The sequence below is a fragment of the Bacillus rossius genome, chromosome 12 (genome assembly GCF_032445375.1).
Source record: "Bacillus rossius redtenbacheri isolate Brsri chromosome 12, Brsri_v3, whole genome shotgun sequence".
In the NCBI taxonomy this organism is placed as follows: Eukaryota; Metazoa; Arthropoda; class Insecta; order Phasmatodea; family Bacillidae; genus Bacillus; species Bacillus rossius.
This window is the reverse complement of record NC_086339.1, coordinates 14,043,356-14,060,112: the sequence shown is the minus strand read 5'-3', so window position 1 is coordinate 14,060,112 and position 16,757 is coordinate 14,043,356. Positions and strand designations below refer to the sequence as shown.

General features: G+C 38.7%; 1 protein-coding gene across 13 annotated transcripts in view; it reads right to left on the bottom strand.

Annotated features, from left to right (window-relative positions):
• Positions 1 to 16,757, bottom strand: part of LOC134537572 (ensconsin-like) — a 166,642-nt gene that overhangs the window by 6,346 nt on the left and 143,539 nt on the right. For 11 of the 13 annotated variants that reach the window (XM_063378147.1, XM_063378158.1, XM_063378149.1 and 8 more), the window contains 8 exons: positions 12,553 to 12,708; positions 10,954 to 11,117; positions 10,004 to 10,292; positions 9,135 to 9,256; positions 7,788 to 7,922; positions 6,445 to 6,551; positions 6,226 to 6,358; positions 2,373 to 2,698 (listed from right to left, as the gene is read on the bottom strand). In XM_063378147.1, the coding sequence (XP_063234217.1) occupies positions 2,373 to 2,698; positions 6,226 to 6,358; positions 6,445 to 6,551; positions 7,788 to 7,922; positions 9,135 to 9,256; positions 10,004 to 10,292; positions 10,954 to 11,117; positions 12,553 to 12,708 (1,432 nt within the window). The remainder of the gene's footprint in view (positions 1 to 2,372; positions 2,699 to 6,225; positions 6,359 to 6,444; positions 6,552 to 7,787; positions 7,923 to 9,134; positions 9,257 to 10,003; positions 10,293 to 10,953; positions 11,118 to 12,552; positions 12,709 to 16,757) is intronic. The other 2 variants (XM_063378152.1, XM_063378159.1) reach the window with 1 other exon arrangement.

Below are 16,757 nucleotides of genomic sequence, written 5' to 3'. Positions count from 1 at the left end.
CAGAAGAAATTAATCCAAATCCAAACAAAATGCTGACAATAACTATACATATCTGGCAAAATCAACCAATTCCTTAACTATGAAGCAAATCCACCACCAATTATGGTTCTGCTATCATGGGATATTTGTTTGCCTTCTAGAAGAGGAAAATAAATCCATAAAATTTAAAAATGGTAGATGTTTTAAGTTACATTTTACCAGATTTCATGAAAGAAGTTTTCTGTATGGACCAACTACAAAACAAGAACTGATTTGTGAACACCTCAACATGCAACACAATTACAATTGCCAAAATAACAACAGCTCTGACTGAGAATATGACTAGATTATTGCAGGGTGTTTCTTACGCTTTGCACAGCGCTGTCGGTTGTTACTGTCAGCTGCTATAGAGACACAAGAGTTTTCACAACCAAGTAACGCTTTTGTACAGAAGTCTCGTAAACCTACATCACTGGCCATGCCAATATATGTACATATTTATATAAATACATGTTTCTCATTAGCATGCTTTGTACACATAAAGAGACACTCACTCAAAATGAAAGTTTTTACATACAAAGTCACACCTACATTCGTGAAGATACAGCCCTCATCAATATCTCTACCACTAAGAACCAAAGGCACTCCAAAGTAATTGATTATGCATTGATTTCATTGATTAGTTATAATCTGTTAATACTGTAGTTTAACTACCAAACAATAGCAATTATTTTACAACAGAAAATTTAAAACCACTTCTGAAATCATAATTTTTACAACAGGCTTAAGAGAATTAATAACTAATGAAAACTTAAGAACTCTCAAGGTAAAAATTTAAATTCAGAGTTCAAGTTAGAAAAATATAAGAACCACTAACTATATTAGAATTAAAATGGTTTTGAAAGGTGTCCTACAATTATAAGCCTATTTACACAGGCACTCAAATTGTCACTGAATCAGTATTTTATAATACTGGAGTGACAGGAATAAAACTGTAAACCACAGTCATATACAATCGAAATGTCTTGGCTGATCCACGGGGATTAATTATATCTCCCACTCCCTTGTGGGTTCGCAAGTCAAGTACCTTGGGTAATGCACAACTATCAGAAGTGGCAATACACCTGCACATTAACTGGTCACAAATGTATATGTAAGCTTTAGCCTATCCACTAATTTAGTACAGGAATGAGGTACCAACAATACTGCCAACCTTCCAACACTAACTTCCAGCCACAAGATATAGAGTAAAAAAAGCATAATAGCAAATAATTAAAAATAAAAGCACAGCGATGATACATCAATCACTTTAAATTTGGGCACAGATACTTTCAAGCACAGAGGTCACAAAGAATTGATAGATCTAAAGGAGGCTTGGGGGAAGAAGGAGGGGGGGGGGGGGGGGGGGGGGGAAACGGAAATAATCTTGCCAAATTAATTTCTTTAGAAAAACTAAAGTGAAAATTAATGCTATGTTTGACCACAGTACATATTTTTAACTGGAAATGGACTTTATAGCATATCGAAACCCTGTTAAGACTTACGGTGAAAAGATTCTGTAACAATTACGATCTGCCACGTCACAAAGAAGCTTTTAATAAAAAAAATTAAATAAATATCATCCGAGACATCTTTTAAAGGATTTAAGTCAGTATTTCAACAGAATAGAAAATAATAAAAACTCATACAAATTTTAAGTTAAAAAGCCAACCACACCAGTGTGGAATATGTGCATGTTTAGAAGGAAGAAAAAAAAAATTCTCAATTAGTTAACCAATAATAATAAAATTAAGTTCAGTGCACAGTAACATTTAAATTCATTCTAAATAAAAAAAAAACCTTTGGCTACTTCATACCTAATGGTCATCTCATAACAGTCACAAGCATAAATACGTAACCAACCAGTAGTTAAATTTAACTATGACAAGTTAACTAGATACTGTGATTTTGCTCATGTATATTTCAAGTTGAAAATAATTTGTAAGTCGGTAAATACAGATGTTAGTATACGAGAGATTATGACCAAATAAAAGAATCAAACACCCATGCACATTAACCATACAGTATTACCACCCAACAAACAGTAAACAAGGGCCGAACCTGCAGAAACCATCACAGTCAAACCCCATCATAAATTTATCATTCACACAAGAAAATAAAGTGTAAATAAAAATTACGTTAACTTCAGCTCTACATATGCATCACTTAGTGATACGCACACCTTTAAATAAAACTTTAAAAACCATTTTTTTTTTTTACTTTCATCTTGTTGCCTGCTCGAGCAAACAACCAACAGCAGCTCACTATAGCCTAACCTTTACCTTCGTTCCTCTCCATCTCACGCCAACACCGCGGCCCAAACAAACTACTTAAGACGCTTGCCACATACTTACATGTTATCTACATTGACAAAGTCTAGAATGCCATTTCGATGGCCGTTGCTCTGTTGCTGCTGTTGCTGTTGCTGCAGCACGTCGCTAGTGGCACACGTGATCAAGTCCTCGCTAGTCTCCATAGCGTGCTTCACTTCGCTGTCTATCAACATTTCACTGCTCGAGCCGGCCGGCCCAATTCTGGCTTGCGCGAAGCCGTCCAGCTGGCCGTTGCTGGGCCCGGAACAGCCGTCACCGCCGTCCTCCACCTTCGCGTCAACACCCTTCGCGTCCTGCTCGCTCTGCTCCCTGCCGTTTTCCCCCTCGCTGTCCCCGTCGTTCTGACCCTGGAAGGAACACAATGTGACAACAGGGAATTCCATTGGTCACAGTTATATGTCGCCCCCAATGACTAGCAACGCAAAGTTAACTAGCAAAGGACGAGTCTGCAAATGTATGGGTCGACTCGAGTCAAGCCAAATTCAGTAATAATTAGAGCTGGGCCGATGCCGATCCCCGATCGTAATAATCTGCCGATTTTGTTAATTTTGCTGATCATTATGATCGGCAAAACGTAGCCGATTATTTGAGCCGATCATTGGTCTCCTACTGCAAACTTATAACATTGAATAATTACCTATACCTAACAACTTTCTTTCCATGTTTGTTTACGGTACTTTTCGGGAAGAAAATTCAATTGAAAAATAATAGGATTTAATAATTAAAAACTAACCACACACGAAAAAAAATATACCAATAAAGTAAACAACGAGCATAAGTTTTATAAACATTGAACAGTTACATACCTAAGTATCAATTTCCACGTATATTTACGGTACTTCGGTAAAATAATTTTCCATTATACTAATTGCAAAGTTATTTCTTATCATTTACGAACCGAAAACTATGTATTGTTAATATTACCGCAATGGCGAATGGCGAATGTTGTTGAGGTTGGTTATGTGACGCCAGAGATTACAGTGACGCGCGTCGCGCGTCGGAATTCGTACGGATTAATGGCGCTAGTAGTCTCGTGGTTAGTAAACAACTACCTCTTCGGGAATTTATCTACTATTTAGTTTTTTCTCGCTAAATATGGCGTATTGAAAGCTTTGTTTAGCGAAATTAATATTCTTATCCTGTTTAGCGGGAAATAGAGCTTATTTTTCTTTTGTATAAAAACCTGGTTGATGAAGTTTTTTGTTCCCCATTTAGTGGTATTTCGTATTCACAAATTAACTTACAATCGGGAATTATTGAAAGTTTGTTGGTGGCACTGGGGGGAAGGAAGGCCAATAAAACGATCATCGCTGACGTCTACCGGCACACACGGTTCACAGAATGACGGAGTTGTGATTAGGTGAAGATTTGGTTTGACCTTATCACATTTTAATGTAGTTAAATGTGTGTGCGATTGTGTGGTGATTTATAAGTAATCATGTCAATGAAAAGTAGTTTTGTCTGGGATTATTTCACCGTTTATAGTGATCCGTCAAAAGCAACGTGTAATCAGAGGTACTTGAAAGGCTCTAATCGGCTCAGAAGATCGGCAAGATCGGCATCGGCATCGGCATGATCGGCAAAATAGGTGATCGGCCCAGCTCTAGTAATAATATCTTCCAGTCCAGCCAAGTCCACAACTGATAAATTTTAGTCTGAGTCGAGTTCTTAAAAACGAAGCACGAGCTCAAGAAATTGCAGAAATGTGATTAATTTTATGTTCCTGATGTTTATGTTGATTTAAACAAGCGAGTCATTTGTGTCAAGTCAATAAGTATAATATAACTATCAATCATTCGTAAGAATAATTTCTTTTAAAATTGAGTATTTTATTCCAAATGGATTATGAAAAACTCTGTAGATGTGAAGGCCAAAGTCAAGGAATATTGTGTAGTTAATTGAATTAAATATGAGAAAATATTGATAGCAGCTTGAAAAATGTTTTCTAAGAGAGTGTTGTGATATGTGAAGTAGGGTTTACCAGTACACTAGAGTCCCGTTATAGCGAGGTGTCATGGTTCCGGGTTTGATCCTCGTTATAACCGTGTCCTCGCTATAACCGAATTGGACAAATTTTGGCCCCCAAAAAATAAAAATTTTCCGAAAATAGCAAAAAATTGTGTTTATACCTGTATAATTGGAAAATAACAGGTTATATTAACGAAATATTAATTTCTGTGAGCAGATGTGTGAATTCTCTTTAAAACGATACCCCATAAGTACAGATGCGATCACCGATTGCATCAAAATAACCAGAATACCCTACCACGGCACGTAAGTATAGCATCTCTCAGACCGCGGCCGACGCAGAATTGTCCTGCTATCTATCGTCGACGCGGGCTGTCTGCTGGCGGCCATGTTGGTTCGGGATGTTGCTAACAGGTGGTGCTAGTGTAGCGCAACGATTTAATTCCTTACAAAAAAGCAGGAGTGCGGCTGCAGCAACGCACGTACGCCTCAAACGAAATAGTCGCTGGAAAACTATACTTTTTTCATTTAAAGAAACCTGTCAACTTTTTTAGAAAATAAATTTGGGATTAAACTCAAACCATCACCACCCCTTTCCCGGACAGATACCCCAACAACTGACCGAAACAAAAGTTACAAGAAAACTGTCCTAGCGATTCGGAAATAAATGCGGTAGTGCCTACTAGAGGTGTAAAAGTAACGAAAAAATGTGTACCCGTATGTATTTCTTACTATAACAATTAGTACTCATTACTATCGTTACGTTACTCGTTACTTCTGATACCGCATAACATGCTATATTATGTTGCAACAACTAATCCAGTCGTATTGCGTACGCGTACAGTATGACGTCGCGTAAATAATAATAAATAGAATATAAACAATTAACAATATTTGATAATTAAAAGTTTTTGTTAACCAAGAAAAAATTAAATCTCATTAGAGCGGCTTTTTAATATTATCTCTTAAGATAACAACCAAAAAAAAACGTGAATATACGCGATTATAAAAACAAAAACATACATATTTCTAATTTGTAAAAAATACTTTCTTACATTGTTTCTGTTCCAATCTCAAACTTTGTCTACACACGGCAGAGATAACTAACGGAAGTTTGATGAAAGAAAGGATGGGATCTATTTTTAAAGCCATGCACTTAGGTGGCGACTGCAAGGCTGAAAAATGTGACAGGCATCAACGGCAAGATGTCTAGTGGCGAGCGAGAGGGGTGGAGATAAAGAAGACAAATAACAAAAGCGCGCTTCAAGCGATCACGCCGTAAATTCCTCAAAAATACCTAGTTATAGCCGTGTTCTCGCTATTACCATGCTCACTATAACGAGATTCTACTGTAGTTCACCTTTTTAAAGAGTAGTTAGGTTGGCTACATTACAAATGGTGAAATACTAATAAATTAATTAAAGTATCACAGCAACCTCTTAAAGAAGGATTAAAAACCTGTCGTGAATTAATTTTTTTTTTGAATTTATAATGGTACAAAGAAAACACAAAACAGACCTAGAAATTTTTAGAGATGCCAGTGTTTAGAATTCACTACATTTCCTCCAATATTTTTCCTTCGAATCTAAAATTTTTAAAGACTAGAGATTCCCTGGTATTAGACGGTTCTAGGATTTGACCGCCCCATCCCTAATAAGAATTAATACATCACTATCACAATTCAACTTTTACAAACAAGTATGTTACCGATGAATGAATTAAAATGCAGTTTATATTTGTAGATTTTTTTTCCCCTTTAGAGAAATCTTAAGATTTTAAGACGGTTGCATCTTAGAATATCATATTTGAGTAAACACAGTCATTTCAAAAACTGTGCTATGAACCTCCCCCAATCGCCATTAACACAAAATTGTAAAGAGTTACGTAACCAAGCAAGTGGCTGTACCTTGGTGGGAGTCCCAGTAGGAGTGCCACCTTTGGACTGTCTGGTGCGCAGCATGATGGCTTCCACTCGCTTGCGACGTGCGACGCGCTCTTCTTCTTCCTTCTTCAACTTCTCGTCCATCTCCTTGCGCAGCCTGGGAACAACCAATCAGCGGTCAAAGGGTCGCACATGTTCGCACACACATCACCGACCTGCACCGAGGGGAGGCGCGACACTCACCTCTCCGCCTCCTCCCTAGCTTTCTTCTCCATCTCTTCCCTTTCTGCTTTTGCTCTAGCTTCCTCCTCTCTTCGTTTTCGTTCTTCCTCCTCACGTCTCTCGTTTTCCTGCAAACACAAAATTAAAAAAAATTATAAAATTGGTATATTTTACCACGACTGTATTTCATAGATTATCACACAAAAAAACCAAACCAACAATTTAAACAATTTTACATTATTTTCAATGTTCTTAGACCTGAAGTAACCAATTAATTTTAGTTGCAGGTAGTAAAATACTTTGAATATTACAATGTAACTAACAGAATCATCCCAGTATTAAGAAGGCTTGAAAAACACCATTTTTGGAATTTTAAACTTCTTTTTTGCATAATTGTGACTCTTTGAATATTCCCAGAAAAACTTTGACAACTCAAGCTCGACTCAATTTTTAAGGACTTTATAAATTGATTTCGCCTGAACTTGCCCATCTCTATTGAATCAACGTCTTTGGAACCGATAGGTCACATTATTTATTAATTACACCAGAATTATATCTAATTATAATCTCATCTGTAACTGTATTTAGGTGGTCGAGTGGTCAGATCATACACCCCCCCCCCCCCCACACACACACACGCACACACACACACACAAAGTGCATGAACAAAACATTACTTTTCTGCTTCAGTTCAAAATCAAATATTAGATTATACACACAATGCAATGTATTTTTGTTTTGAACTTTTATGCGACTGGAATAATATGTTTATTAGGGAGTTTTATGGGATACAATGGTGAAATTTACCGGACATTTTTAAGGGCTCTTAAGGAATCAAAAATCTAATCAAGGAGTTTTCAAGGAAATTAAGGAGGTGCACAAGCCCTGAGTTTCGTAACCTGCGGAACACGTGCGAAAACGTTTGAAAATGGAACCAGTGGGGACAGGGCCGGTGCAAGGTAAATTGGCGCCCTAGGCGAAAAACCTTAATGCCGCCCCTCTCCCCATCGGACACCCAAAAAAAAAAAATTTTTTTTCCTTGCCTCAAAATACATCACGTAAGCCTAAGATTTTGTCAACAAACAAATGTAAGTAGGCTTGTGTTTTTTTTTTTTTTTTTTTTACTTATTACTATTACAAATCATAAACAGGTCACCGTGAACTTTAAATAATTACTTATATCAATATAAACACATTCCAAACTGTTACAAAGATCCATTTTCATCTAGTTTCAATAATCGTTAAACATATTATATGAGCTGTTGTGTGTCGTGCTGCGCCGCCCCCGGCTACTTGGCTCCCTGGGCGGCTGCCTGGTTCGCCTGTGTGGACGCGCCGGCCCTGGGTGGGGAGAGAGCGGAGACCTGTATGGCTTGCAGCAGGCGCTCCTCCTCGGCGCGCCTGGCCTCCTCCACCAGGCGCAGCTGCTCCTCCTCGAACCGGCGCTGCTCCTCCTCCTCCTGGCGCACGCGCTCCTCCTCCAGGCGCTCCTGCTCCTCCTGCAGGCACCCCACAGCTCCGTCACACTTTCATCAACCGGGGGCTCTTCCCCTGCCAACCAATCTCCATAGCTCTCTCGCCTCACAGATCTCGTCGCCAGAACGAAACTACATCTGCGACCTGCAAAAATGCCGCGCACGTGATCGTAACCACGAGCACTCGCGGGACTTCTAACTGCTGTCAGACAGCACTCAGTGATGATCCGGTGATGAAAATATTTAAATAAAAAAAAAAGCAAAAGAACTATTGTGACAAATTTTGGAGGAATAGTCCTTAAATAATAGTAATGACATGACGACACAGACTCAAGGGGCCCGCTCGGTCAGATGTGTTATCTAGGTTAGCGAGAGGGATGATGAGTGCGACTTTTCCTGGCGATGATAGCGCGGTGCCACCTCTACGCGCAAAGGCTCTGAACTGGAGCGCTATCTTCTTGCTGTGCATACGGATACTAAGAGATTTTAGCAGTAAACATAAATGAGATGACGGAGAAATTAAGATAGGGTGTAATCTGTAATGCAAGGCCCCCGAGATCTTTCAAGAATCTTTAATGGGCCTTTCAGTTTTAAAAATTACTCTAAAAAAACGTGTTTTAGCAGTTTTCACTTTCCTTAAAATACACTGTACGTACGATCACTGGATTCCATTTGATTATTATTAGCAACTACGTAGTAATGATGAGCCTACTCATATTGCAAAGGATATTTTTTAATGACCTTATGCAATGTACAGGCAGAAACGACAAATGATACTTGATACTTCAAACGACACACTTTATTATTTTTTTTTTTTTTAATTTCTTGCGCAAAAACTTTCTATTTTTTGGTTGCACTTTTGAAAAGCATCGAAATTACAAACTATAACAACACACATTCTTAAATGCTTTCCGTAAACAGATAACACTTGGATATCTTGAGCAGTGGCGTAGCAGGCGGGTGGCAGGGATGGCCCCCACCAGGGGCGCCGGAGCAGGGGTTGGGGGGGAGGGGAGGGGGGGGAGATCTGCCGCGACGGTTTCGCGGTTACTGAAAGCTCCCCCCCCCCCCCCACCACCCCTCTGTTTTAATCCAAGAGGGGGCTCCATTTTCAAGTCTGGCCAGGGGCGCCAGCTACCTTAGCTACGCCACTGATCTTGAGCAGTTTTCAAACCACGTGTTTTTTCTTTTTAAGCTCAGCACGCTGCACGTGCGCCCGGGGCAGCCGTCACGCACCTGGCGCTGCTTCTCCAGCTCGGCCTCGCGCTCCGCCTGCTCCCGCGCCAGCCGCCTGCGCTCCGCGAGGGCCGCCTTCGCCTCCTCCTCCGTCGTGATGCGGGTCTTTGCGATCATGGACGCTGCACACCACACACCCTCACGACACCACCTTCCACTAAACCTCCTTGAGAGCACTTACTTACTTCAGCAAGGAAAACACTGTACAGTGGCACGTTCGGGACCACAATCATGCCAGTTTACACAACACCAATACAGCTTAAAAAGAAATACCAAAGAAAAATTAATATGCGACGCAACGGTATTTAAAAAAAGTCCTGATACGCCGCTACATAGAAACAAAAATACAATTGAGCGTTACTGATATCACATCGCACTGTTTTTTTTATAGATAGTTTCTTCAAAAAAATTCATCATGGAAATTAATTGGTGAAATTTGAAATTAAACCAGCCATATGATAATCATGCCAACATTTCAAAACAAATATTTTTTTTTGTTACCAATAATTACACCAAGTGGAACACATTCACAAACTATTTAATTTAAAAAATATATATATACATATAAATGAGAATTACAGATTCGTTTTCTGCAACATTATATATTATTATGTGTAATAAAAAAATTTGTAACTATGATTTAAAACTAATATTAATAATATTCTATTTTCATGCATAATTTTTCTTAAGCTCCTGTAAATTGCATAATAAAAAAAATAAAACATCCTGTATATAACTATTTGATTTGATTAAAAAAATGTTTTATATCTGTGATTACATAATTTTAAATTCAATTCAAATTAAAAAAAAAAAAAAAAAAACAATCTTGGCATAAGCATACAAGCTCGGCTGCTGCCAGCTACACCCACCGGTCATCTCGCTCTCCTGCTCCAGGGGGTCTGCCGGCTTGGCAGCCTGCGCGGCCTGCGCCTGCTCCACTTGCTCCTGTGCTGCCGGCGGCGCGGCAGGGGCCTCCGTCGCCGCTGCGACCGCCTGGGGCGGCTCGGGGGCCGGCTCGCTGGCGACCGCCGCCGGCTTCCCCCCCTCCTCCTCGTCCCCCACGGGCCCCGCCTCCGGCTCCTGGGCCAGGGCCGAGGGAGGGGTCTCAGAGCCGGGCGACGTCAGCGGCGTGGCCTTGGGCGTCACCCTCGGGGACGCCTGCGACACAAGTCAAGTGTTCCTGCCGGCTCCTGATGACAACATTACAAATCCCTCATTCCCGAATCAAGACAAAGCACTGGCTGCAGAAATAACGAGAACTGCTGCAGTTGTCTCGAGAGGTAGGCCGGGGCGAATAAACTAATTTTTTGATGCGAAGCGAATATTAAATGAAATTTTTTTTTTTACATTCCCGAAAGTCGAATAGAATTGCGAATATCGTTCTCGGTGAAGCCGTATTAAACTTATTTTATAAAATACAATATTGAAGTAAAAAAAAAAAATTGCTTCTCAACATTTGTAAAGTTTTAAAAGATTAAATGAGGAACCAAGTACTACCAGCATTCAATATAAATTATAAAATAACCATGCATAATATTAATACTGAGAATGCGTAACAGCAAACAAAGTGGCGCCCTTTTGATTCTTACAAGAAACTAACTTTATAAAAACACAAAACATTTACAACACCAAAAAAATATATATTTTCACGGGCAAAAACTTAGGCTTCAAAATGTTTTAAAAGATTTGCAACAAATGCAAAAACTTCACTTCAGATGCGAAGCTTTGCATCACAACCGAAGATACAAATGAAACGAATGGCAAATCTCGTGGAGAAGTGAAAAGAGCGTGGCGGGAGCTTCACACACAGGCCTCTCACCTTGGCAGCCTTCAGGACCCTGTCGGCGGCGTTCTTGCGCGCCGGGGCCTCCGGCTTGGGCTGGGGGGCGGGCTTCTTGGGGGCATGCACCCTGGGCAGCGGCGGCTTGCTGGCCTCTTTGCCCTCCTTGCCCTCCTTGTCCACGGCCATCTTGGGGCTCACCCCTGCAAGCACGGCCGCACTCACTGCGCCTCCCACGCTTCACACACTTGCTTCTCTCTTTACTTTCATTGAAACAAGAGGAAAATATAAATGAACACAGCGGAAAAAAAAATCAAGTAAATAGAAATAATAATAAGAGTGATCAACACTGAAACAAAAAAATAATATATATAAGAAATATTTTATGTTGGCACAATTTTGGTAGTGATTGTCAGTAAAAACAAGCATTTTGAAAGAAAAAAAAAAACCTGCAAAGTATCGACTGATACTATTCACAACATGGCATCTTTCTAAAATGGTTAACAATTTCCATCCAAGCATTTCGTGATTTTTTTTTTTTTTGTAACTTTAATAAATACACAGAAATGAGTTAGCTGGACATGCAAACATTTCTTTTGAATATCATCAATATATATATTTGCCTCATCAAAACCTAAATCAAAAGACAAAAATTAATTCAAAACCCCTTGCGGCCAGCATTTGGGATTTTGCCTTATTTTTAATGAGTTTTGTGCACAAATTTTAATAATAATAATAAAAATAAAATATGACAGTGGTTCACAATAATAACTTTATTGTTAGCACAAAATTATAAAGTAAACAGAAATGTCACACTGTTAAGCATTAAATGAAAGCTTCAACAACATGTACAAAGCACAGCACAAAAAAATTTATTTACAGTAAAACAGTACCAGAAGCTCATTAAAAGCTCCTGCATTGTACAACGGTATATATTATACAACTTACTTTATTCACAATGAGGTTCCATAGAACTGTCTTTACTATAGCCAAAAACAGTTGTCCATTCATGATATTGTCAAACTCTCAATCAAACCTCACAGTATCTGACAAACTCACACACTGAAAAGCCCATGTGCTGCTACTAAATTTTAATTGCTGTATTTTTTTGGTTAAATGACACTGTCACTGTGTGTAAATTAAAAGTTTTATTCCACAATCAATGTTATTTCAAATTGTGATACAGAAGCATGTTAGAAAGTATGAAGATATCACATTGTTTGTGGGTTAACCGAACATATCCTTTATTAGGGTCGTGTACATACCGCAAAAACTAAACAATCGTTGAAAAACTTAAGTGAAAATTAAATGAAAACAAAAAATGCTTCCTTGAATAAAATTAAAAAAAAATGACAATACAAATTAACTTACACACAATATTGAATCCCCATGAATTATATCTTTGAAGACATTTTGAATTGTGAGAAGTATCATATTTAAGATGTTCTTTTATTCAAAGTTATCTGACAGTCGCTTTACATTCACGTATGTCTTACATTCACAGGAATCTTATAATCAAAGACTCTTTCAGTCTTATGGGAATACTTTTTTAAGTTATGTTACATTAGAGGTTCTCTTAAACGTTTCAACGCATGGTAAATGACAGGGTGGGGACCCGAGGGGAACGCGGGACCTCACCTGTGACCGCGATGCTGAAGGGTCTCTGGCGACGGGGCGTGGCGGTGGGACGCGCCCGCAGGCTCACCCCGGAGTTGACGCTCGCCACACTCTGCTGGCTGAGGGCGCTCTGGGGTCGCGACGGGTGCGTGGGGGTTATCTCCCCCGAGCGGAGGCCTGCGAGCGAGGGGGGGGGGGGCACAGCGGTAAGCAAGCACGGCACTAGACGAGGCTGCCCCGAGCGGGAAGCCTACAACTCACGTAGTTTCGGTTCCCTACCACGCTCGTGCAACTTCGGATTCCTCTCAAAAATTGAAATTAAAAAAAAATCGAAGGGTTAGGTTAGGTTAGGTTAGGTCAGTCACCACATGCTTGCTTTCATTGATTTAGCGGCTGAAGTGGCGTTAATACCAAAACGCAAAACTTCGGAAATCTTCGGAATTCTTGCAGGGAACCGAAACTACGTGAGTTGTAGGCTTCCCGCCCCAAGCTGGTGCGTCAATGCATTGCTGAAGCCCCGTTTTGCCTTCATACTTCCCACCACTGCAAATCCTTCCTCCGACAGTATTTACATCACTACTATAGTGGTTTATCAGGGCGCCCCAACAATTCTGCAGAAATATATCCTTGACTTTGCCATGACTTACCATGACCAAAATTACTATTTCCAGGATGAATTTTTTTTATAATAATTTACCTAGTTTGCAATTTTTTTGAAAGAAATAAATACAATCCAGTCTTCCTCATCCCTACAGCTGCAATAGTTCAAACAGAACCTTCAATATGTCATTTTACAGTGTGCGAATATGCACTAAAACACCACCTGGAAAAAAAAATGTTGATAGTCTGGGTTGGCACAATGGAGCATGTCATTACCCACTTTCCGTGACTTTTCCTGGTTTTAAAGTAAATTCCCGGACTTTCTCTGACCAATATCAACTTCTCTGACTTCCCAGAAGTGAACATCCTAATTGATTCAGGGCCTACTACATTGTCGTAATCATATGTGACGTAAAAGTATACCTTGCCCTTAACACTCTTATTTTTATAAGCCCAGATGGTTATTTCATTTTTTGGCTTTACTATTAGCCCATGGATTTTCCTGTGAATTTATTTCACTAGCTCCCCTCAATTTGTTGTTGAGTCACAAATGGTTTCATCAGATATTTAATGAACCTTATTTGAGAAATTTAAACAGCAATTAAGTTATCATGATTACGAAAACTTGTGTGAATATAAGATAAGTAGTAAATATCTGTTGAAAAAATTTAAGATAAAACACAAAATGTGAGAGCTCTTTCGGAATTAATTTACAGAAAATGCATATAGATAACAGTAACAGCATGAAATTATAATAGCATGTAGGACTGAGCTTAATAATATTTTTACCCACCTGCACATAAAAAAAAAATTATATTTTTGTTCTCTAAAAGGAAAACTATAAAATGAAATTGATTGTTTCATAAAAGTTTAAGCTACAAAAATTTTTTTGTAGGTACTGCAATTTTTTATTTGGGAATAGAATATTTGGTTAATTTATCAACATTTTTTCCCTCCCAACACAAAATTAACATTAGGGTAAAAATATTATCTTTTTTGGTAATTTAACCTTTAAAACAACAATTTTTTCTTTACAAATAAATTTTTGTGAATAACTAATAAAAAATGTTTTCAGAATTGGAGCGTTATTTAAAAATGTACAGTCTAAACAAAATTGAACATTGACATATTTTCTTGTAGGCCATCCAAAACTTTTACTGTACATATTTACACGGTCACAATAATTATTATGGGCAGTTGTGAAATACCAGTATTCTAATTCATAAATATTACACTTTGAAAGCAAAGGAAATAAGGAGGCAGATAAGCATTTGTCTGTAAAAAGTACAACCGATAAAAGATTTTTTTTCCCCTTCCAAAGAAAAATGTAAATTATTTTTTTCCCCACTCAAAACATGATAGCTCACAATGAAACTGCCTGACTGACTAAAGAGTTATACCTGAAATAATTTGTTTTGACAATGTCAGATCTACTAATTGTAAACCAACATACAACACAGCTTGAAGCACAAAATAACATGTGACAACAATCAGGAACATAGAACACTTATAAATTCTAATGCCTACTCTTGACAAGTATAATATTGCTAATTTTTTTTTTTAAAAAATGAGGAAAGATAAATTATCTGTTAGAATTTCATAATTTTTATTACCAACCATGAATTAAAATTTACTTATGTGAATGTACTTCGGTTTCTAGTACAGAAATCTTTTCAGCAATACTACAGTTGCCATAAAAATAAACAAATTGCTACTGGAAACTGGCTTTAGCATACAGGAATCAATGCATCAATAATTGAGAATTCAAAAAATTCCTACTCAAGATTTGTTTCCTTAAATACACTGAAAGATTAATTTTACAGTAGCTAAAAACTCCAGTGAGCAAAATTATCTCCCCTTGTTAAAAATAAATTGACACAAAAGAATATTCATGTATGTAATAGTAAAACTTGACAATTATAATAATTTTATGTTAAAATTTTTTTTTACAACTTGCAATGAAAAACTTTTCACTTTAATTACTCCAATAAAATTCTGAAACACAGAATAATTCTTTCATGCTGCATGATAAGGAAACTTTAACAGCAAATGATTACGTAGAATTAATTATTATAAATTCAGATAAATCTAAAAAGAAACTTGCGAATAATCAACTCATCCTTGTTATACAATGGGTCTTCTTTAATTTGGGTTCTTCACTTTAAAGGATTGAGCTCAATAGCAAATGATTTTCATGAAAAATATTTAAAAAAAATTTGATTTTGGTAAATACCCAAACAAATTAATGTAAATCTGACCAATTAGAGGAGTTCTGTAGTGGGTTCATTCCATGAAATAGCACATTTTTCCCAGATCGTTATATATTTCAGAACAGCGATGAATGACAGATACTGCTGTGAAAAGTTTCTCACCGCACGCGGGAGCCGGGATGGACACAGAAGAGAGTTCAGAGGCAGAGAGAGCTGTTAGAAAGGACAGACGGAGCTTGTTACCTGAGTGGAAAGATGAGTCCGCCCTCCACCAGGCAGGCACGGGTGCGCTATACTCACAGAGTCGGTGCCGCGAGGGGAACACACAGACGCGCGCGTGATGTGCAGGCCGGGAAATGACGCTCGCCGCACGAGCAAGCCTCCCACCACCCTCCCCCAACCACGTCGACCCGGCAACAGACGCAGCAAGACATCGGCGCGTCCCTCAGTGGCATCACACTTGCGTGACGAGGCAAGGGGTGATAGCTCACGTCTAATCTACTTTACAGGTATGGTCACGTTAAGCCTTCGAGTGCTTGATCGTGGTGTCTTATCAGTACCGGTTATTGCCTTCAAGTCACGGGGGGAGGAGAGCACATCTGAAACTATACTTGGCCATCAGCAAGACTGAACTGTCAGCCAGCTGATACATCATCCTTTTCACCCAAAGGAAGAGGGCACAACACATCAGTAACACCCCGAGGTAAATACAATTTTTTCTTCTTCCAAATTTGAAGCTCTGAATAGTGTGGGTGAATCATCTTAAATTCACATATAACAAACTGTTTTAATGCCAAAGAGTTGACTTAAAATTAACAAAAAAAATCTTAAATAAATTAGAAGTGATGATGGTATGCATCTAAGATTAAGAAGTTAATGAAGTACAATGTGTTGAAGGGATACATCAACTCTCAACTCTTTACATGAAACACTTTTTTTTAAAATTATATTAATAAAAAAATTCAATGTAAAATATTTTTTTTACTAACAGTGAAATACAGCAAGTTGAAAAGTCATATACGAACTCCCAACATAGGGTAGATAATCCACTTGGAGGGGTGGAATCTCACATTGTGTGTAATCATCATAAAAACTGTATACATCATGCTGTTAAGACGGAACTTGACGTCCTAACATCACGTATTTATCCCTTTAATTGAGCGAACATAATGAATAAACTGACCAGTCTTTCTGTGGAAAGCACCTACAGATATGCTTCGTCTGTTGCCGGGCCGACGATAGGTGAACGTGCAACATGCCCGACAGTAAACCTCCTGTGGAATGCAACAGAAACACATGCAGGGTCTCTTCGACCCACGCCACGCGACGACCGAGTAAAAGCGACAAAAGCAGGCAGCCAATCCGTCAACAAGGCACATCGGAGTGGAAACTCGCCAAGCAAGTGTGCATGCACCA